This window comes from Nannobrachium achirus (genome assembly GCF_963921795.1).
Source record: "Nannobrachium achirus genome assembly, chromosome: 20".
Classification (NCBI taxonomy): domain Eukaryota; kingdom Metazoa; phylum Chordata; class Actinopteri; order Myctophiformes; family Myctophidae; genus Nannobrachium; species Nannobrachium achirus.
Genome location: NC_137827.1, coordinates 9,611,093 through 9,632,785, shown reverse-complemented (window position 1 = coordinate 9,632,785; position 21,693 = coordinate 9,611,093). Strand labels below are relative to the sequence as shown.

The window sequence follows — 21,693 nt, the reverse complement described above, 5'->3', positions numbered from 1 at the left end:
AGAATAATCCACTCTGTTTGACAGACAGTGTGTGTGTGTGTATTACATCCTGTCATCTTCTAAACACGCTTCCTGGAACCCCCCATACGCATGCACGCTTGCACGCACGCACGCACACACGCACACACACACAGTAAGGAGTGCTTGTTTTGCACCCCGCCTATCATGGATGGGTGGTCAATAGACTCAACAGAATCCATGCAGACAATGTGTTCACTAGAGTGTAACAACTGTCTCCCCCTAACTCTGACAGGGTACAAATGGAAGCAAATGGTCCGGTTAGGGACCCGTTAGGGTCCATTTGGTACAATAAGAAAATGTACTCAAGTACTGTACTTAAGTAGAACTTTGAAGAACTTTTACTTTACTTTACATACATTAACCACTGCAGCCCTATATGCATTAGACGATCTACAAGCTCACAATGTGTTGCGATGGGGCACATTGTGAGCATTTTAAGTGCATTTTCATACCAATACTTTTGTACTTTTACTCAATTACATTGTGAATTGTGAAATGACAATCATCAAACAGAGACTGCCTCGCCGAGGGGAGGCAGTCATTACGCAAGGGCAGGCGAGTGCCTGTCCTCGCCTAATGTACTGTAGTTCTACGTCTGACTCCAATGTCAAGTTAAAAGCTTCTGACGTGCGCCTGAAGGCACAATAGGTAGTTAAAACAACTTCACTGTCAGTATTGTGTGTGTGTCCACTGTCCTAGTGTTGCGCGTGCGTGTGTGAGTGTGTGTGCCTGTGTTGTGTTCCTACAGTACCTGGAGTGTGTCTCTCCTCATACTGTCTGACCATGATAGCAGCTGGTCTGTTTGCCTGTGGAGAGAGGAGAGGAGCAACACACACATTTAGCTGCAGTATATACCAAATATGGGCATTCCCAGATATGTCCTTAATATTGATGATATTGGGACAGGGATCTCCATATATGGGCATAAAACGTATGTTAATTAGTAAAGCCAAGCAGGGCCTTGGCGAGTTAGGACCTGGGTTTGATGCCTGAAGCTCAAACCCATATATGGGCATAATCTATTTCTACACAGAGAGGGCAATTCTTTCAACATAAGATGCTGCATTCAAGTTCAGGAGAGATTGGACAAGGCAATTCTCTTGAATGCTGCCTTCAGGTATGGCATGGAAAGAGGGCATTTGCATTTCTTTCACCATAGTAAAAACTGCATTCATGGTCTGGAGAGGGCACTTTTTACAGACGGATAAAAGGGCAGGTCTCAAGCCCCATTTGATATCTATGTGTGTGCGTGTGTGTGTGTGTGTGTGTGTGTGTGTGTGTGTGTGTGTGTGTGTGTGTGTGTGTGTGTGTGTGTGTCCATGTGCGCTGTGTCACCTGTGCTTCCCTGGGAGTGTCCTCCATGAGAGAAGGGGAAAGCGATTGGTCAGTCTGTGGGTCAGAGATCACCACAGCTCTCCTGATTGGCCCAAGCTCGAGGTCATCGATGGTAAGTGGACCCTGATTGGTTGATTCCAAGGTCGCCCGAGTCACATCTGGGAAGGTAGACTTGATCAGAAAAATCTAAATGTACAGCCGTGTGCATTATCAGAGAGTTTTTATTTTATTACACATTTTTACACATTCACTGCCATGGATGACTTAAATCGTCAAACAGCTTTTTCAGGGGTTTAGGCTTGATGCCGCTCTCCCGCACCCGTGAGTGATCCCAGGACTACAAATCCCAGAATACAACCGGAAATGACGCCATCCCAAACATTTTCGCTCCTCCCGGCTCTATGTTAACACTCGGGACACCAAAAATGTCCAGGAACGTGATAAGAATTACCGTGCTGCAGCGCCAAGGCCCCGTTATCACATCCAGGGACGTGTTAACTGGTTACCATGGTAACCAGGTAAACAGGTGCTGCGGAGGCGGCTGGTGAGCGAAAAAAACGTCTTATCCCATGATGCATCACGAAGGCTGCTTTTGCCGACTACCCCCTTCCTCATTCACATCCATTTATCTGTGTTCTGTAAAATGGCTTTTTCTCTGTTTATTTTCCCACCTCGCTTGTTTGGTCAAGAAGGCGCCATGTTTTCTTCTCCGTGTGAAAGACAAGGCGTTGACCGGCCGTGAACGGGGGCCACCGCACGCACAACGTGCACGCGGCGTGCACACCGAACATCAGGTGAAAACAATAGGAAAGATACATGGCAGTTAACTCATTGACTGACAAGGCCCGAGTTTCCCGAGTTATTACAGTAGTACCAGGCTGCCACAGCCCGAGTTTCCTGAGTTGGAAGCCATTTTGAAAAAAAAAAAAAAAAAAAAAAAATTTTTTTTTTTCAATTTTTTTTTTTATAATTTTTTTTATAAAAATGCCTAAAATGTATTAGGCATGATCGCAATCGCGAAATTGCATGGTTAGCCCCATAACAAACACATCTTTCAAAATGGCAAAAATGGCTGTTTTGTCTGACTTTGAAGGCTTCTATCTCATGAATGCCTGAACGGATTTCCAAGCGGATTTTTTTGTTTGAAAGCTGTTAAAAAGTACTACACATATGGTGCATATATGGTGCATGGGCGTGCACGATCCGTGCACAAGAAATTGATCCGTGCACTAGAAATTTAGGAAGGTGGCAGTGTTTGTTTTGTCTGACTTTGAAGGCTTCTATCTCATGAATGCCTGAACGGATTTCCAAGCGGATTTTTTTTGTTTGAAAGCTGTTAAAAAGTACTACACATATGATGCATATATGGTGCATGGGCGTGCACGATCCGTGCACTAAAAATTGATCCGTGCACTAGAAATCTAGGAACGTGGCATCCTGGTACTTGGCGGCCATCTTGAAAAGGGCATTCAATGAGTATTTTAATCTACATTAGTTATGCCAAAACGATGGCAGCCCAAGTGCTAAAAGATTTAGAAAAAATGCATTTATCTCAGATTCTTTTCTCTACGGACCCCAACTACAGAACGGATGATCTCGGATCAAATTGTTCTTGTCCGGGTGAAAGAAAAGACGACACTTCGCCCGGCCATGTGCTTTCTTGTTTACATCCTGGCCACATGGTGCGTTCCAGTTGCCAGTGAAAATAAGGTACATTTTGCAGCGTGTACCTGTATTAGGGGTGGGCGATATGGAAAAATACAATATCACAATATTTTCCCAAGCTGTATCACGATACACGTTATTATCACAATTCTTTTTCACGTTGGTTTTTATGGTTATTTCTCAAGTTACTTGACAAAAACTAGACTCTCTGGGTTACTTTTGGTAGGTCTAAATTGAACTTTACAAGTATGTAACTCTGACAGTATACAGCATACCCTTACGGGTCCATTTGGTTTCATTTGTATGCTGTCAGAGTTAAGTGGAGACCTTGACATTTTGAAGTTTGAGAACTACTGATTTAAACCAAAATGCAGTTTTAAATTGAATTCTGCAAATGAATCTCCGTATTAACGATTAAACAGGATTTTGTACAAGGCTCAATTGTACCACGATATATACGATACATCTGTAAAGGCATATCGTGGAGACATTGTATCGTCTCAACGATAATTATCACCATATCGCCCACCCCTAACCTGTATCAGTGAGTGAATAAAACTTCTTGAATCTCATCGCAGCACTGAGGTCAACTGCACTGTTTTTAAACACGCTCCATACATAAAACTGAGTGGACTTGACATGCGGTCGCCTCCCGGCGAGACTGGCGTGAGCAGGAGAGTAGCGCTGTCAGTTCTCAGTTGCTTCAATCTCAGGAATGTTTTTCTTTTTTTGATGAAGTGTGACAGGCCTTTCATATCCTCCCCCGGTTACGTCATGTTTCCAAAATTAATTCCATTTTAACTAATCATCATTACACGGCATGGTTGGATGCTTGATTCTGATTATTGGTCAGTCACTGAATTACCGGCATCAAACAATCAATCAATCAATCTGTTTACATGGCTGCATTGTTCAATACAGCACAAACCAGGCAAGCACAAACACCCATATCTGAGAGGCTGGTTCTCTGTCTACCGAGCAATCTTCGTTCCTACTCTCACCTATGGTCATGAAATGTGGGTCATGACCGAAAGTATAAGGTCGCGGGTGCAAGCGGCCGAAATGGGTTTTCTCAGACGGGTGGCTGGTATCTCCCTTAGAGATAGGGTGAGAAGTTCAGTCACCCGAGAGAGACTTGGAGTAGAACCGCTGCTCCTACACTTGGAAAGGAGTCAGTGGTGGTTCGGGCATCTAGTACGGATGCCTCCCGAGCGCCTTCCTAGGAAGGTCCTCGATGCGCGTCCCACTGGGAGGAGACCCCGTGGCAGACCAAAGACCAGATGGAGGGATTATATCTCCAAACTGGCTTGGGAACGCCTCGGTATACTCCCTGAGGGAGTGGAGGAAGTTGCTCGGGATAAGGAAATCTTGAGGTCTCAGTTGGAACTGTTACCCCCGCGACCCGATTCCGGATAAGCGGTTGAAGATGGACGGATGGATGGTTCAGATAGGGATCTCCATGTATGGGCATACAATATATTGTATGTATATGGATACATATTATTATTAATAAAGAATAAAATACAATAAAAAGTCCATACATGGGCATTCCCAGAAACAATATCTCTTTTATGCCCATATATGGAGATTTCTGATGTCATCAATTCCAAGCCCTAATTGGCCCAAGAGCCTGCTTGCTACCTTCCCCAAAAACGTTAATATTAAGTCCATATACGGTATGTATATGGATATATATTACTAAAGGATAAAATAAATAAAATGTTTATATACAGCATTCCCCCTTATGCCCATATATGGGTTTGATCCACAGGCATCAAACCCAGGCCCATAAGTCGCCAAGGCCCTGCTTGGCTTTACTAATTAAAATAAGTGTTATGCCCATGTATGGAGATCCCTGTCCCAATGTCATCAATATTAAGGACATATCTGGGAATGCCCATATTTGGTAAGGCCCATATATGGGGTCTCCATATATGGGTTAACTGGTCCGATATACATCACTGGCCAGATGGGCCAGTATGTAATACCGGTATGTCATTTTAACGTCTGTGGCATTTTTAAAAGGGAAAGAAGAAAAATAAATCTTCATTACCCATAAACTCTGGTACTCTATTAAAGATATGACCATGTTATAATTGTAATGTAACTGTGGTGATACAACATCACTCTCCTCTCCTCTTTCTTGGCAGGTGTATTCTCTCTCTCTCTCTCTCTCATTATCTGTATGTCTGTCGGTCTCTCTCTCTCTGGTCTCTAGGCAACAGAGCAGTTCCTCCTGTGCTTCCTGCTTTGAGGTAAATATTGGTGTTGGACCAAGTAGCAAATGTGCGTGTGTGTGTGTGCGCAAGTATGTGTGTGTGCTATGAGCGTGCGTGTAAGCACGAATGTGTGGATGTGCGTGAATCTGTGTGTGTGTGTGTGTGTGTGTGTGTGTGTGTGTGTGTGTGTGTGTGTGTGTGTCTGTTGTGTGAGTGTGTTGGACTTGATTAGACCAGTTATAACATTTGCAGGCTCTGTATGTCAAAGTCTTTTGCATATGAATTTGTTTTGGCCTTATATTTTGAACTGAACTAAGCATACTGGAGATGTGGCATAATGGCATGGATTTCTACAAGGAGAGGGCAATTCTTTCAGCATAAGATGCTGAGATGTTTGGACAAGGAAATTCTCTTGAATGTTGCCTTCAGGTATGGCATGGAAAGGGGGGGCATTTGCATTTCCTTCACCATAGTAAAAACTGCTTTGGAGAGGGAACTTTTTACAGATGGGTAAAAGGGCAGGGGCTCAAGCCCCCTTTGATATCTATGTGTGCACGTGCCAGCGGATTTTTATTCCCGTTCTCACCTGCCGAGGGAGACATGCGTCCATGTGTGGAAACGGCAGCCCTGCTGCTGGGAGCTGTAGTCTTTGTGTGTGGTTTTGTAGTCCTTTCCTCCGGCACCTCCCCCAAGCTCACCTCCTCCTCACCTCCTCTCTCCTCCCCCTCCTCCCAGGAGCCCTGACACAAACACACACACACACGCGCACACACACACACACACACGCACACACGCACACACATTAACTTAAAAAACATGACAAACTTTCATTTGCTGTAAGAAATAGTTACTTACACGTATACACTACATGTTTATTTACTTAATTTAATTTTCATTAAATATTTCAAAAATAACATCTGGGGTGAACACAAAAGGCAGAGTTTAAAGTGAAATAGCCCTTTAGGGTGGTTGCATTCTATGAGCCACACTCTGACTTGGATGTCCATGTTATGTATTTGTGTGATAACACTGCCATCTAGTGGAGGATGACGGAACAACATACCATGGTTTCCAATTCTGTGATTAAATATAGAACACTGTTGCCTAGCTACTGTAGTCATGGTTACAAGAAGGTGTGTTTATGGCCAAAAAGTGGAAAGATTTCCATGTAAACACTTCTTAAAGTGGGGCAGTGGCAGAGAATGGTAGATCATGGACAGGGGCTGTCATTTCCTCAGCTCACATTTTACACTTAACAAATCAAATAATGTTCAAACGTGTACAAACAAACACAGAAAAGAGAGATTAGACGTTTGCACGGGACCCAAAACTAGTGAAAATAGCAGATCTACAAGCACACAGCGCGTCGCTTCTTGAAGATTTGTTTTCTAATTAATGGAATTTCTTTGATTTAAAAGAAGAAAAAAAATATTTCTCAAACTATCAAAAAATCTGGAAAATTATCGAGTTTGTCTTTAATTCATGAAGATTTTCATTTATTTTTTCTTAAAGAAAAACTCTAAATCAAAAGCAAATGTAGGAAACAAAACATTAACTCATTCTCTCCCGGTCAACTGCCTGATCAACATTTAACTAGGGGGTTCCCTGTCGATCAACTTTTATCAACTTCTTTATAAAGTAATTTTTTAGATATTTTTTGTGGAAAAAACATGTGTTTCGGAAGAAACACCTGTTTATTAAGGGTTGTTTTCTCAGTTTTTGAGTGACGGTGCTTACTTTTGAAAACAGCCGACCTACAAGCACACAATGCCTCGTGATGCGAGGCGTTGTGTGCTTGTAGATCTGCTGTTTTCACTAGTAGAACATTTTTTTTAGATGAAAAAAATGGTTTTGGACATACAAGGTTTCCACCCGACAACGACGATATGCTATAAATATTCTATAAGGTGCTGGGAGTGAAAAGTATAATGTAGGGGTGCCTCAGATTTAAAAAAAAATATTTATGGGGTGCCCCGAGATAGATACCTAGATAGATAGATACCTGGTGTGTGTGTGTGTGTGTGTGTGTGTGTGTGTGTGTGTGTGTGTGTGTGTGTGTGTGCGTGCGTGCGTGCGTGTGTACCTCAGGCTGGGGTCGGGGGTCAGTGTGTGTGTGTGTGTGTGTGTGTGTGTACCTCGGGCTGGGGTCGGGGGTCAGTGTGTGTGTGTGTGTGTGTGTGTGTACCTCGGGCTGGGGTCGGGGGTCAGTGTGTGTGTGTGTGTGTGTGTGTGTACCTCGGGCTGGGGTCGGGGGTCAGTGTGTGTGTGTGTGTGTGTGTGTGTGTGTGTGTGTGTGTGTGTGTGTACCTCGGGCTGGGGTCGGGGGTCAGTGTGTGTGTTGACTCCTTGCTCCATCTTGACCAGCAGGGCCAGGATGGGGTCACGGAGGTCACGGGGGGCCAACCTTCTGACCTGGCCGCCAGTCGGGGGGTCAAAGTCCTGGTGGGACGAACCAATCGAAACACAGACAGAGGTAGCTCAACAGCCAATCACAGCACAGACATGTGGTGCCAGTGTGGAACGTGACCCAATGATGCTTAAAGAGGTGGTGCCATAGTTTTGTACTTTTTCCGTTTCTTTATGTGTCTATGGAGTTAACAAGTGGTTAATAAAGCAAATATGTCCCTGTGTATGTTTGGTTTCTTCCTGAAAGCTTAAAGCCTTTGAGTCAAAAAGCCCAATTGAAAAACACAGCTTTAGTAACCCACTAAAATCTTCCCCTTCGCGTATTACCATACAACAACAGCTGTGGGCGTGTGGCTAACTTCGGGTGGGTGGTGCTAAGGTGAAAACCAGATATACTTAATGAACAGGTGGGTGTGGCCACGTAAAAAATGGGCATAAAAGGGATGTACTATGGATCTCCATATATGGGTAACTGGTCCAATATACATCACTGGCCAGATGGCCAAGAATTGGCTCGCCCTAATGTCGCCCTGAGGTGTCTTACTAGTAATAATAATAATTAAATGAGTTAAAGCGATACCATGTAACTTTTTTTATAAAACAAATCTTAAAATTGTCCTAACTGTTGAATCGCTAAAGTTTTAGAACACCCACTCCATTAATTTCAGCTTCTAAAGCCTTCTCTTTATATGTTTTCTATGAGCCGTGAGGGGGGGGGAGAATTTCGCGGCAAAATTACGTCATCTGCATCATCTGTATAAGTTGTATAAACGTTGGCCAATCACATCGCGGATCATACACACATGATACACTACCGGCCAATCACAGCGTGTCTGCCGTCTCTTCAGGAAGTAGCCTCCCTCGGCAACAGTACTTTTACGATGGTGAAGGATTCTTGCCTCTTACTCCCCAAATCCTGGCCAGAAAATTACGTTCTGCCCCTCTACAGATTCATATCGGTCTCGGTGGTTTGCGGCCACGCTCCGGTGGTCCGTGGCGACTCCGGGCGAAAAACGGACGATACCGCTACTGACCACTAGTTTAGCAACTTACACAGTATAGCTTTAAAATGTAGTAAAAACCAGATAGACCGTCTTTGCTTTTGTGTGGGCGTGACTCACCATGTCCTGAACCTCCTGCAGGGAGCTGGAGAAACTGTTGACTTCTGGAAGACACTGACCCTCCTCCTCTAACACTGGACACACACACACACACACACACACACACACACACACACACACACACACACACACACACACACACACACACACACACACACACACACACACACACACACACACACACACACACACACACGTAGACAGACAGAATGAATGACAGAGTTTCGTGTGTGTGTGCGTTTCAGGCCGCAACCCCCAAAATAATCATATTTGAACTGCAAAAGCACTTGGAATTGTAGGAGTTGGCATTACATTTATTTTGACTCTTATTTTGACAATTTCTGCCTCTAATATTTGACAAATTGACCAATGGTACTTAAAAGGTCTTTAAAGTCCTTGAATTGTCACTTTAGAAATGTGCAGATACCCTGTATACACTTATACTGTATGTTGATCTGTTTACTGTTGAGTGAGAAAACAATGTTAACATTTAGGTAAACATCTGGGGACCCCCCCAAAATAATTTGGGGACCCCTCTGGGGGTCCCGACCCACAGGTTGAGAACCATTGCCATAGGGAACAAAGGAGGAGCTTTGTGTCTCCATAGGGAACGACTGCTGGTCATCAAATTATTGGCTTAGTCACCTTTGTTTTAGTCATCATAGTTTTCGTCAGTTTTTTGGGCACCTTATGCACAGTACACACACAAGTATACAGTGGTGATAGGGTCGATTCATACTCCACTTTTAGAGCCTAAATTTATTTTGGTTCGGCTCTGTCTAAATTATGATATGGCGTCATTCTGAGCCAAATTAATTACGTTATCCGCCCCCCCCAATCCTCTGAATGACGCGATATCATAGTTTAGAACTTTAGATAGAGCCGAACCGAAATAAATTAGGCTCTAAAAGTGGAGTATGAATCGACCCTTACAAGTGTGAGCGTGTTTGTGTCTTACCTGCCAGCTGGTTGAAGTCGGTCAGTAGCTCCCCTTCGGAGATCTGTTTGACGGCTGTGTCGGTACCAGTGGTCGCACTGGTGCTGCTACCAGTAACACTACTGATACTGGTACTACTGGTACTGGTGGTGGTGTCCTCAGTGGAGCTGGGAGGAGAGGCAGGGAGCTCTGGAACACTGATAGGAGGAGGAGGGGGAGGGGGAGGAGGAGACGAGGGTACCGCCTCCTCTTCTGCTACTGATACTGCCCTGGAGAGAGAGAGAGAGAGAGAGAGAGAGGTTTGTTTTATCTATTTTAAGCCATTTCAATCCAGAACGCATTTTTATTTAACATTATTACTTTAACCATTATTTAATGCTTTAGCTATAAAAAAAAAATAGCAGATCTACAAGCTGCGAGCTTGTAGATCTGCTATTTTTGAAAAATCTTAGGATTTGTGCAAGTCTTTGAATATTTCTGACCCGGTTCTATGAATTCTAAAGTCTTTTAAATACTTCTAAGGTTTTTGAATAACGCATGTTTCTAAAGTCAGTGGTTCTCAAACTTTTTCATGTCAAGGTAAGGACCCCTAGAATTATATGTATTTGGCCGGCGACCCCCATCTCGAAAGAGTATGCATCAGGGAGGGGGGGAAGCAAATATTTGAGTTACAAATGTTCGCTTTTCAAAAGATATATTCAAAGATTTGCAAAAAAAAAAAAAAAGAAAAATCTGGGTTCCCAGAAATTATGGTTAGCAGTAGCACTAGTTCCTGAGAAGGGCTCAACCTTATCTGAAACCGAGCCGTAGAGTATAGAAACAAATCCAGAGCCTGTGAAATATGTTTCACGGCACGGTTAGGTGTGTTGAAAAAGAGCCATGATTTGTTGCGTGCTGGAAACAGCAGATTTACACACTTACAGTACATGTGCTATGCTGTTACGCACAGTGATGTGTGTAATGAGTAGGGATGGAGCTTGTTAATTTACATTGATAATGAGCACCTTTCTAATATTTTGTGGAAAGATATGAGACGACACATTCTGAACAGAACTGTTATATTTTATTGGCTAGTTTTGTGACTGTGACTTTGTCTATGAAGATGATAATTGGCAACAAGTAAAACATATTTTGCCTATCATTAAAACAACCATTCATTAGTGTGCAATAAGTGTTAAATGGCTTTATATTATAAATAGTACTGTACTAATTTCTTGATCGCCTCTTGTCTTGATTGTTTAAACATGATGTAATGGGGACGCTATATGCTCGATAACAGGCTTGATAAGCCCAAAGCTTATTGATACTGGGTACTCAATACATTTGTCATCAAGTATGTAACACGCTCGTGTTTTGAGCTCCATCCCTAGTGATAAGTATGTGTGTGTGTGTGTGTGTGTGTGTGTGTGTGTGTGTGTGTGTGTGTGTGTGTGTGTGTGTGTGTGTGTGTGTGTGTGTGTGTGTGTGTACTCACAGAGGTGTGTCTGGGGGAGGAGTGCTGGTGGGCGTGACCACACGTCCTGGAGGCGTGCCTGTGGGCGTGGCTACAGCTTTGGGAGGCGTGCTGGAGGGAGTGGCTACAGGTTCTGGATCAGCCTCTGAGGTCAGAGAGAGAGAGAGAGAGAGAGAGAGAGGCCGTCATTGGCTGGACTGTCTGCCAGTCAAATCAATTTTCAATTCAATGGAGCTTTATTGGCATGAGAAAAAATACAGTAAGTTTACATTGCCGAAGCAAGTTCATCAGTCATCGCAAGACTAATTTGACGTCTAAAAAGAAGTTCTGATTGGAGAAAGGAAAAGGTTAAGCTGTGTAAAGCACAAAGTGTTCACACATGGCCGTATCCATTGCCAGATCCTAATACAGAATATTTTTAATTTAGAAAGATACACGTTCTCAATTGGAGCCACATGGTACACAAATCCTAACCTCGCCCACCAGGCTTTCTGAGGTTTACAACGGGCGGTTTGATCCGGTCTAGGCGGAAACCACAAGCCGAAGAAGCGGCATCGCTTTGTATTGGTTCCCTCCGTTTGTTTCCCCAATCCCTATTAAAATGCTCGAGTAGCCTAGTGTAGTCTTGCCAGTCGCTACGAGGTGGAATAAAAGATGCATATCCCAAACAACTTTTTCAAAAGCAAAACTACGCCGCATCAAGGAGTTTATAAGGTAGGCCCTAAAAGTATGTCCTTGAGCGCAGGGGAATTATTTTGGGTTAAAACTGAATCCGGTTTGATAGTTCCGGCAAATTGTAGTCCTTTGAGTACTACAACATGACGTAAAGTGTTTCCTCTCCCGACAGGATCAAACCTCGAAAAGTGAAGTGATCCCAGACTACACAAATCCTCCAAATGTCCTGCTCTCCTAAGGGACCCTATTCACGCCCTGCCCACCCTGCCCAAATTTCTCAGCAACTTCCTGGTGCTGACGTCAGCTCTGAAGGGGAAACTAACACAGAAATCGCTGGACTTAAAGCCAACAAATCATTATTTTTTACGGTAAAGTAAATTATAATGCTTTGTGCCTTTTACTATATTGTGTTCTTGATCATGCTAGCCGTATTTTATACTTTACTATTCCGAAATTGCATTACATTTGCGATTTCTGTGTTAACTCTATGGGCTTTTAGCAGGGTTTTACCCTTCAAAGCGTCACTTCAGCACCAGGAAGTTGCTGAGTGGGCGGGGTGCGAATAGGGCTAAGTGGGAGCTGGAGTCGAAAATGACGAAAATCTCACACATGTACGTCCTCTTAGTGCTAGATCCTGCAAAAGTGTGTTAATAAAGTAGAATTCCCCTTTAAACAGCACAACATGATCTTATATCCCAACCTGTGTCTGAGAGGCGTGGAGGGGTCGGTGTGTGCTCCTCTCTGGCACTGAGCTCCAGGCTGCGGGGCTCTGAGGCCTGAGGCGTGCCCAGGGGAGAGACCTCTCTACTGGGCACGGCAGGGCTGGCCACGGGCTCTGGAGTTGCTGCTGGAGTAGAGACCCACCGTTCCTACAAACAGAACACACAGTACAGTAGTCTAGACCAGTGGTTCTCAACCTCTGGGTCGGGAACCACCAGGGGGGTCCTTAAATTATTTTGGGGGGTCCCCAGATGCTTAGCTAAATGTGCAACATTGATTTCTCAATCCACAGTAAACAAACCAACATAAAGTTTATGGAGCGTATTTGCACATTTCTAAAGTGAATATCTAAGGACTTTTTAATACTTCTAAAATGACAAATTAAACAGTGGCCAAATTGTCAAAATATTAGAGGCAGAAATGTAGAAAATAGCCGATCTACATGCTCACAACGCCTCGCGCTGCGAGGCATTGTGAGCATGTAGATCGGCTATTTTCACAATAGAACCGTGTTATACAAAATTTAATGCCTCAACTCTTAGTGCTCGTCAGGGTGGGGGGGTCCCCAGTTAAAATATGATTATTTTGGGGGTCGCGGCCTGAAAAGGTTGAGAACCACTGGTCTAGACTCTAGAAGCACGACATAAGCACACAGTCTACCACCAGTGGTCACTGATGGAGTGTTACGGGTGGTCCCCGTGTAAATGAAACCAAATGGCATGGTGTGGCTCCTGTGTGTGTGTGTGCGTGTGTGTGTGTGTGTGTGTGTGTGTGTGTGTGTGTGTGTGTGCGCGTGTCCACACACCTCTGGTTGTGTGTGTTGTTGTGTAGCAGTGGTGTGTGTGTCTCTGTGTCCCAGCATCAAGGAGATGGTCTCAGCCAGTGCTTCATTCACAAACTGTCTGATGAGGTCAGAGTTCACCGGCACGCCACAGTCGACCAATAGCTGAACACCTTCTCCTCCTGCACACTCCACTGAACGCACGCACGCACGCACGCACGCATGCACGCACAACACACACACACACACACACACACACACACACACACACACACACACACACACACACACACACACACACACACACACACACACACACACACACACAGTAAGCAACTTTATTTCAGTCTTGGGCAAAACTATATATTCTGCCAACACCCCACACACATACTCACACTCACCTATGTCTGAGACTGTGCTCCTCTCCTCGGCCTCTGATTGGTCGGTAGATTGGTTCAGGGCGGGGTCAGAAGGAGGGGGGCGGTACATCTCTGAAATCATCCTGGCCATGAGCTGCTGCTCGACCCTGAGAGAGAGACAGACGGACAGACAGAGAGACAGATGGACATACGGATGGACGGACGGACGGACAGACAGAGAGAGAGAGAGATTGTCAGACAGAGAGAGACATACATACAGACAGACAGACTGTTCAGATTGTTAGATAGTATATTGTTTAGACTTTAGACACATGCTAGGTTCATGGTTTACCTACTGTCCCAGTTTCTTGAGGCACTTGACAACACAGTTCTTTTTTAATCCCACGATTTTTAACAAATTTTTCACCCGGTGTCAATTATCTAATGTAATCCTGGGCGCTACACTCCCTCTGCCAGCCTGGGGAGAGCAACGGACTGACCTCATGCTTCCTTCTATGCATGAGGAGTCCAAGTTGCTTCTTATCACCAGACAGGGTGGAGTTTCCCCGGTTGGACGTAGCGCATGGAAGGAACGCGTTATTCCAACCAGTTCCTTTCCCCTCCATCAGGCGCCCGGGCTGGCCAGGGGGAGGCAGTTTAGAGATCAGGATAACTGCCTGTTGTACAGTATTTGACTATTTTTACTTTAAGTATAATTAAAGACACTTCATAGTGAATTAGTGATTATAATAAATAGCCTATGCCATGATTGCTGTTATAACTAGATCAGAGTGTGTTTATAATATAACGCCGGCGCGCCTCCGTCATCTCCACCGAAAAACAACCGCCCCGCCCTTGTTCAATTGTTGGAACCGGGATGTTGTTTTGATACACGCTGTTCTTTACTGTAGGTCGCTCTTGATAAGAGTGTCTGCCATAAATGGCTGAACTGTAAGTGATATGTTTGTATGTGAACACTAGTGGTGTGGTTGAGTGGGACTCACCATTCCACCAGGTGGTTCTCCAGGGTGTCTCTGGGTGGAGCCGGGCCCAGGGGAGAGGCCTGCTCCTGGGCAGGGAGAGGAGGGAACACTGGTCCATGGTACATGGGTACTGGAGGAGACGCCCGGCCCTCCAGCTCTATCACCTCATCCCCTAACGCACTGTCCTCCTCCTGGGAGGGAGAGAGGGTCCTTTAAAGAAACCTTTTCAGGCCTCGACCCCCCAAATAATCATATTTTAACTGGGGACCCCCCACCCTGACGAGCACTAAGAGTTGAGGCATTACATTTTGTTTAACACAGTTCTATTATTAAAATAGCCGATCTACATGCTCACAATGCCTCGCGTTACTTGCGATGCGTTGTGAGCATGTAGATCTGCTATTTTCATAAAAGTTGACAATTTGGCTAATGTTTAATTTGTCATTTTAGAGGTATTAAAAAGAGCTTTAAAGCAGTCGTTCTCAACCACTGGTCCGGGGACCACTAGTGGTTCTTGAGGGGGTTCCAGGTGGTCCCCAGCTAAATAACGGAGAGTTGGTAACCAAATGGACCCTTATAGATCTTTAAAGGGGAAATTCTGTGGTTTGTATTGCACCGTGATGACATCACACCCGTGTACTTTAGAATACAAACCCCAAAATCAATCCTCCAGTTCTAGGCAACACAGAAGGGGGGGAACTTTTTTTTTGTTCTCCACACAACTCCTCTAAGGTATATTAACACATTGACCGCCATTTTAACATACCTCCGTACTCCCACCTGCCATTCGTCTCCATAGACTTCCATGTAATTGGGTGTGCACGGATCATGCACACCCATGCCTAGATAATGCACCACGTGTGTCCACATTGCTCACAGCTTTCAAACAAAAAAATCCGAATGGAAATCCGTTCGGGCATTCATGAGATAACAGCCACTATGTTTAACAAAGATGGCTGCCAAAATGGCTGCCATGCTTGAAAGATGGGGTTGCTATGGGGGTTAAACATGCAATTTCGCGATTGCTATCATGCCTACTCCATTTTTGGGGGTCAAAAAAAAAATTGAAAAACAATTTTTTTGATTTTTTTTTTTTTTTTAATTCTCGGGACTATCGGGCCTGGCGGGGAAAGACATTGGAATAATCTCGGGACTATCGGGCCTGGCAGGGAATGAGTTAATGACATAGTTCAGTATTGAAAACGGGATGTTTTCCCCTTTAACTCGTGAGAGCGTATAATGAAACAAAACAAAACCATTTGGTTTCATTTTACGCTCATCGTTTAACATCTGCATTACTTAATTACACAACTAGAGAACGTAGAATAATTGTCATTTTGATCAGCGTTTGCCTGTCATCTCTCCTAATGGCACCAACATCAATACAGCATGGACTTGTGGACAAACTCTTATCCAAGGATAACAGTAGGAGGTTGAGTTGTTACCTGGACAACATCGACCACAGCCATGAACTGAGAGCCAGGGAACATGTAGTCATCCTCACTGCTCCTCTCATCCTCTGCCTGGATTACACATGGATTGATGAAAAAGAGAGAGAGAGAAAAAAAAAGAAAGCGGTTTGTCACTGTTGGGAATGGAAAGGACGATATGAACATTTCATATCACGATTATTGTGACCGAAGAAATCACGATTTGCGATATTATCGCAATAATCAAAATCCATTATGTTGGGGCGGAACATTTGCCTAAAAATAGCAGATAGAAGTCATATATCTGCCCATGAAAGATTGCGGTGCATCTTGGGAATGGGCTTATTCTGTGTAAAAAGACATATTTAGCCACTTGTAAGCATACCCCTATAGTCACTGAAATCAAAATAATTAAAATCTCTAAAATATGAACCCTTGTTGTAAAAAAACAAAGTTGTCCTTTAATACCTATGGGAAATGAATTTTGTCTTACAATTTAAATTACATTACTGCCATCCACATTGTTTGGCACTTAAAAACTAGTCCAAATTTCTTTTAGCTATGAATTCTGTTCAAACTTCAGCATGTTCAGCTTTAGTTTAGTTATTAGTTATCTCTGCTTGTATTTTTCCTCCTTACCAATTGTTATACTTTTTGAGATTTTGGAAAAAACCTTTTCCCAGTGAATTCCTACAAGAAACTCAGACTGGCAGTCTGTGGCATTTAGTGGCACAAACTAGCACTAACTCTAGTCGGCAGAAATAACATTGTTTTTGCATCGATCTCTGTTTTATTAGACTTCTGCTTTCTATTCTATCAACTAAATCATGACTGCTGGTTTCATTCTGGTTACCTGAGCCTCCGGCTGAGCCACTTCCACGTCCCCAGAGAAGGCCTCCATGTCGACATCGATTTTAGGCGGTGAGAGGAGGGGGGGAGGAGGAGGGGAGGGAACACGGGAGGAGGAGGGGACCACCACCACAGGCCCGGGAGGGGAGAGGAGAATCATGGAGGGCCGGGGAGGAGAACGGTCTATCCTGGGTTGGCCTACAGATGGAGTGAGAGACAGAGAGTCTATACCAGGGATAGGGATGGGATGATATGAACATTTCATATCACGATTATTGTGAGCAAAGAAATCGCAATTTACGACATCGCAATAATCAAAATATCCCCAACATCCATTTGACAAATAATAGCAGATCTACAAGCTCACAACGCGTCGCGTTGTGAGCTTGTAGATTGGCTATTATTTGTCAAATGGATTTGGTAGAGAGTAAAAAAAAAAAGACTGAATCAAGTACGTATATTTTAAGTACGTTTTGCCAATAGAGGGTTTAAATGGTACCGGATATGAAGCTCGGCAAATAAAAGGTGAATTGATCCCAGTGCATGACTGAGGACGATTTCACGATAAAAAAATCTCCACACTACCATTATCGTGAGTGAGTGTTTTTTATCACGATAAACGATAATATCGCTTATCGTCCCATCCCTAACCAGGGCAGGAATTTCATGGAGGCCGTTGCCCCTCAGTTTGGCCCTCTGCCCCTCCAGGACATGCTGAGCAGTGTTGATTTCGTTGACTAAAACTATGACGAAAAACGTTCCTCCACTACCTTATTTCACTAACAAAAATATATTGACAATTTCGTCAGCAAATAAAAAGTAGACTAAAATGTCAGGGAGGGACTAGTGGAGAAGAGATCGAGTAGAATTATAAGACAAGTCATTTTATGTTTGGTTGTGCTGCAGATCTACAAGCTCACACACGTTGCAGCGCATTTCTACAAATGTCCTTCAAGGCAATGCAGTAGCTGCGATAACAACATACAGAACCATACTCTTATTTTAAACACATGTAGAACATAGTAATTTGTTGAAACTGATAACATGTAAATTGTTAACTGCTGCAGGCTGTGATGAGATGTAGGTGTAGTACCTCTGCTTTGTCACAAGATGGGGCACTTTCCTAACATTCTATAATCAAAGGTATGTTGAGAAATAGCATACTGAGTGGCATGTGCTTTTGGATAATTGGCTTATCAGTTCATACTGAGAGAAAAATCCCTGTTTCAATGCCCCCCAGGGGGATCCCCACATGAGTTTGGGAGGGGGTCCCCAGATGACTTTTAATAATATTTTAAATTAATAAAAAATAGAAAAATTACAACTACTGAATCTAAAGTAACCTCAAACTCACAGTGACCCAGCGGGATGGCCATGGGGGCGGGGCGTCCCTCCACGGGGGTCGTTGGAAGGTCATGGGGGTCAGGGGTCGTTGGAAGGTCATGGGGGTCACTGGGGACGGCGAGGGAGGGGCTGAGGATGTAACGGGGGCGTTGCCACGGCGACGGGTCCAGAGGAGAGGGGATGGGCGGGGCTGGAGGCGGGGCCAAGGTCGTCTGAGTCTTACAAGACTTCACCTTTACTCCTGAGAGACGGGGAGAGAGAGAGAGAGAGAGAGAGAGAGAGAGAGAGAGAGAGAGAGATAATATAATGTTACCCTTATATGGAGACCCCTGGTACCCATATATGGAGATCCATGAACTGTATATGGAGATATGCTGTGAGACCCCAAACATGCTTATTCGTTATGTGAAAGTCCTATGATGTCTAGGGCATCTGACATCATACAATCCCTTTAATTCCCATACAGTATATGGAGATCCCTGTCTGTAGAACCAGCCACACAGATATGGGCTGTCTTCCTCCATATATGGGCATTCCAGGGGCATAGTTCTGCCGATTTAAAATGACTCCAATACGGAAGTAAAACTTCCTATGATTGGCCGCTAGTTGCGCTGTTTCCCCCCCCCCCCCGGCCGATCGCAAAAAGAATTGCTCTCCATTGGATCCCATTCATTTTCCCTTTCGTTTTCTAACCTTAATTAACATTTTCATGAATACTGTATGGTTCCTATCGCTAGTTAAAAATTGCCTTTCAATCACCATCATATTCGTTTTGTTGAAATGTGGTCCAATTTATTTTAAAATAAATGATAAAGTTGCGGGGGGGCGTGGCCAACTAAACTGATACCAGCCGGCTGTGTTCTTCTTCGTGTGCTGTATTTCGGGAGGCTCAGACCACATTCTCCCATGTATCCCTGCGGTGCACGTGACTGTTGGCAGCCAATAGCATCTCTGATGCCTTTCCAATTCTATGATGGCGACACCCATATTCCAAGGGGTAGAAAGGGCCATTTGCGCTGCATAGAAACCAATGGCTTCGCTTCGTCCATATTTTTCAACAGTCTATGGGGCATTCCCATATGAAGTCATGTTAGATATGGGCTTAATATTGATGAAATCAGGGATCTCCATATAAGGGCATAAAAGGGATTATGTTAGTGTGGTTCCACTGACATCACAGTGATGATGGGTCTTTTTGGGTCCAAAAAAGGTCAAAAGTAACCTTACCTTTGACCCTCTCCACCAGGCGCGGCCGCGGGGGGCCCCTGGCCCGGGGGGAGGCGGGGGAGCTGAAGCGGAGGTAGGGGCCCTTCTTCAGAGTTCTCCTGTGGCCCTCGTACAGCGCTCTGCCGTAAAGCTGCTGCAGGTAGGCCTCACCTTCTGCTCCAGCGCCTCCCTGTTCACCTCCTCCTCTCCCAGAGTCTGTCTGGAGCGGGAACACAAAGCCATGTTTTACTCATCTCACTTTGAACACAGCTTAAATCCCTCCCTAATGGCTCCCTGTAGCTTTAAACATTTATACAGTATATGAAAAATTAACAATGTTTGCTTTTAATTGTTGCTGTAGTAAAATGAAACATACATTCTTACGTGCTCCAATATTGTAAAAAATCACACCCAATGTGATGTGAGCGGTGGTCGTGCTTGCATAACGTCTTCAGACTAGTATATAAGTCTAGGATGTAATTGGTGATGTAATACAGGCTACACACACACACACATTGTTATGGCAAAACGCTGAGGAAAAAGTGGCTACAGACACACGCACAGCCACTCTATGGAGCAGTTTACCACCGCTCAAAAAGTGTAGAATAAATAAGAAATCCAAATGCCCCCCAAAAAAAGAAAGATAAAAGAGGAAAACAGAGAATGGAATAGTTTGTGGTCGGAGTGGACTGCCAATATGCTGCTGAATTATCTGTACCCGTTTGATCTGCTGGGAGAAGTTCGCAAACAACAAAAAGGTAATATTATAATAGTGTAATGGAAATTAAACTTGATAGGCTAAATATACACTTAATATCCTATGTTGCCTTCGTTATAAGTATGTTCCCTGGGGTGTGAGATGAGGGGAGGAGAAGAGAGGGATAGATAACCACTCAGCCAAAGAGCCAGGCTCGTTGGTGAGAGCCAACGCCTACACCGTATCGCCTACACACGTACCTGTGCGAGTCCTGTGTCTCTGGGCTGGTCCGTCTGTCCGTCCTGGCTGTTTGTCTGTCCACTGAGTCCTCTCTGTTTACTTCCTGGTCTTCTGAGCATGCCCAGTGACCTCCCCTGCAAGCCAATTATACATACATTTCCTTTTTTAAACATAATAATTATGGAGGATTACGGAGAACAGATAATACCATAAGAGATTAATAAATGATTCATGTGTTTTATGAACAAACCTCTTTGCTCTTGGCTGGCAGTGAGGCATCTTTGCTTTTAGAAACATCTTTGTTGGTGGTGGTGGTGGTGGTGGTTGTTGACTTCTCAGCCTGAGAGAAAAGCAAAGTAGAAGCAGATCACCAGCAGTAAGACTGGCTACAGAACGGCCAGAGCGAGGCTGATAGGTTGAATTCAATATATGACATCATTCATGACAGAAACACAGGGGTCTGATGTATCCAAATGATCAGCATTTCTCATAGGAGATGGAAACTGTGCCCGACTTCAAAAACTCTGTATCCAGAAGACAGAGGAACCTTTGGAAAGGACTGTGCAGGGGGAAACATGGAGAAGAGGTGGAACACTGACCTGTCTCTCTCTCAGCGTGCTGATCCAGGCGTTAACCGTCTTTTTAATACGAACTGCTTCACTTGAATCTCTACAAGAAAAAATAAGTTTGAAAAATAGCTGGCAGTGGTTTAGATAGATAGATACCCTTTATTATCCCAAGGGGGAATACGTTCCTGTCAGTGAATGAGTTGAAAACGCCAAATGAAGGAGACCAAAAATAATAATAATAATAATAATAATAAATAAAAGCCAAAGGCTTGTTTCCATTGTGGTCCATTAATCCAGTGGCCCAGGGACCACCAGTGGTCCTTGAGGGGGTTCTAGGTGGTCCCTCCCTAGCTAAATGATGGAGAGTTGGTAACCAAATGATTATTGCGCTTTACCCTCGAGAGTGTTTCATGTTACACTCTGAAGAGTTGAATTATTGTTGAACATCTGCATTACTTAATTTACAAGAAGTCTACATAATTAGAGAATGTAGAAGAATTGTTATTTTGATCAACGTTTGCCTCTTACCTCTCCTAATGGTACCAACATCAACACATTATGGAATTGTGGACACAATCTTATCCAAGTGCAACAAACAACAAAACAGATAAAATGTGTGTGTGAGCGTGTGTGTGTGTGTGTGTTAAAGCATTCTGCGATGCTCTGAGGATTCTACTTTACTA

At 44.0% G+C, this 21,693-nt stretch overlaps 1 protein-coding gene across 1 annotated transcript in view; it reads right to left on the bottom strand.

Annotated features, from left to right (window-relative positions):
• kiaa0586 (KIAA0586 ortholog) overlaps window positions 1–21,693 on the bottom strand; it is a gene marked incomplete at its 5' end in the record, with an annotated part of 74,950 nt that overhangs the window by 5,267 nt on the left and 47,990 nt on the right. Inside the window, 18 exons of the mRNA XM_080750810.1 lie at window positions 773–827; window positions 1,357–1,514; window positions 5,827–5,980; window positions 7,548–7,679; window positions 8,768–8,841; window positions 9,726–9,901; window positions 11,179–11,302; window positions 12,533–12,701; window positions 13,358–13,527; window positions 13,735–13,859; window positions 14,697–14,866; window positions 16,121–16,198; window positions 16,959–17,152; window positions 18,309–18,539; window positions 19,526–19,724; window positions 20,462–20,575; window positions 20,692–20,781; window positions 21,041–21,110. Coding sequence (XP_080606936.1) covers window positions 773–827; window positions 1,357–1,514; window positions 5,827–5,980; window positions 7,548–7,679; window positions 8,768–8,841; window positions 9,726–9,901; window positions 11,179–11,302; window positions 12,533–12,701; window positions 13,358–13,527; window positions 13,735–13,859; window positions 14,697–14,866; window positions 16,121–16,198; window positions 16,959–17,152; window positions 18,309–18,539; window positions 19,526–19,724; window positions 20,462–20,575; window positions 20,692–20,781; window positions 21,041–21,110 — 2,483 coding nt within the window. The remainder of the gene's footprint in view (window positions 1–772; window positions 828–1,356; window positions 1,515–5,826; window positions 5,981–7,547; window positions 7,680–8,767; window positions 8,842–9,725; window positions 9,902–11,178; window positions 11,303–12,532; window positions 12,702–13,357; window positions 13,528–13,734; window positions 13,860–14,696; window positions 14,867–16,120; window positions 16,199–16,958; window positions 17,153–18,308; window positions 18,540–19,525; window positions 19,725–20,461; window positions 20,576–20,691; window positions 20,782–21,040; window positions 21,111–21,693) is intronic.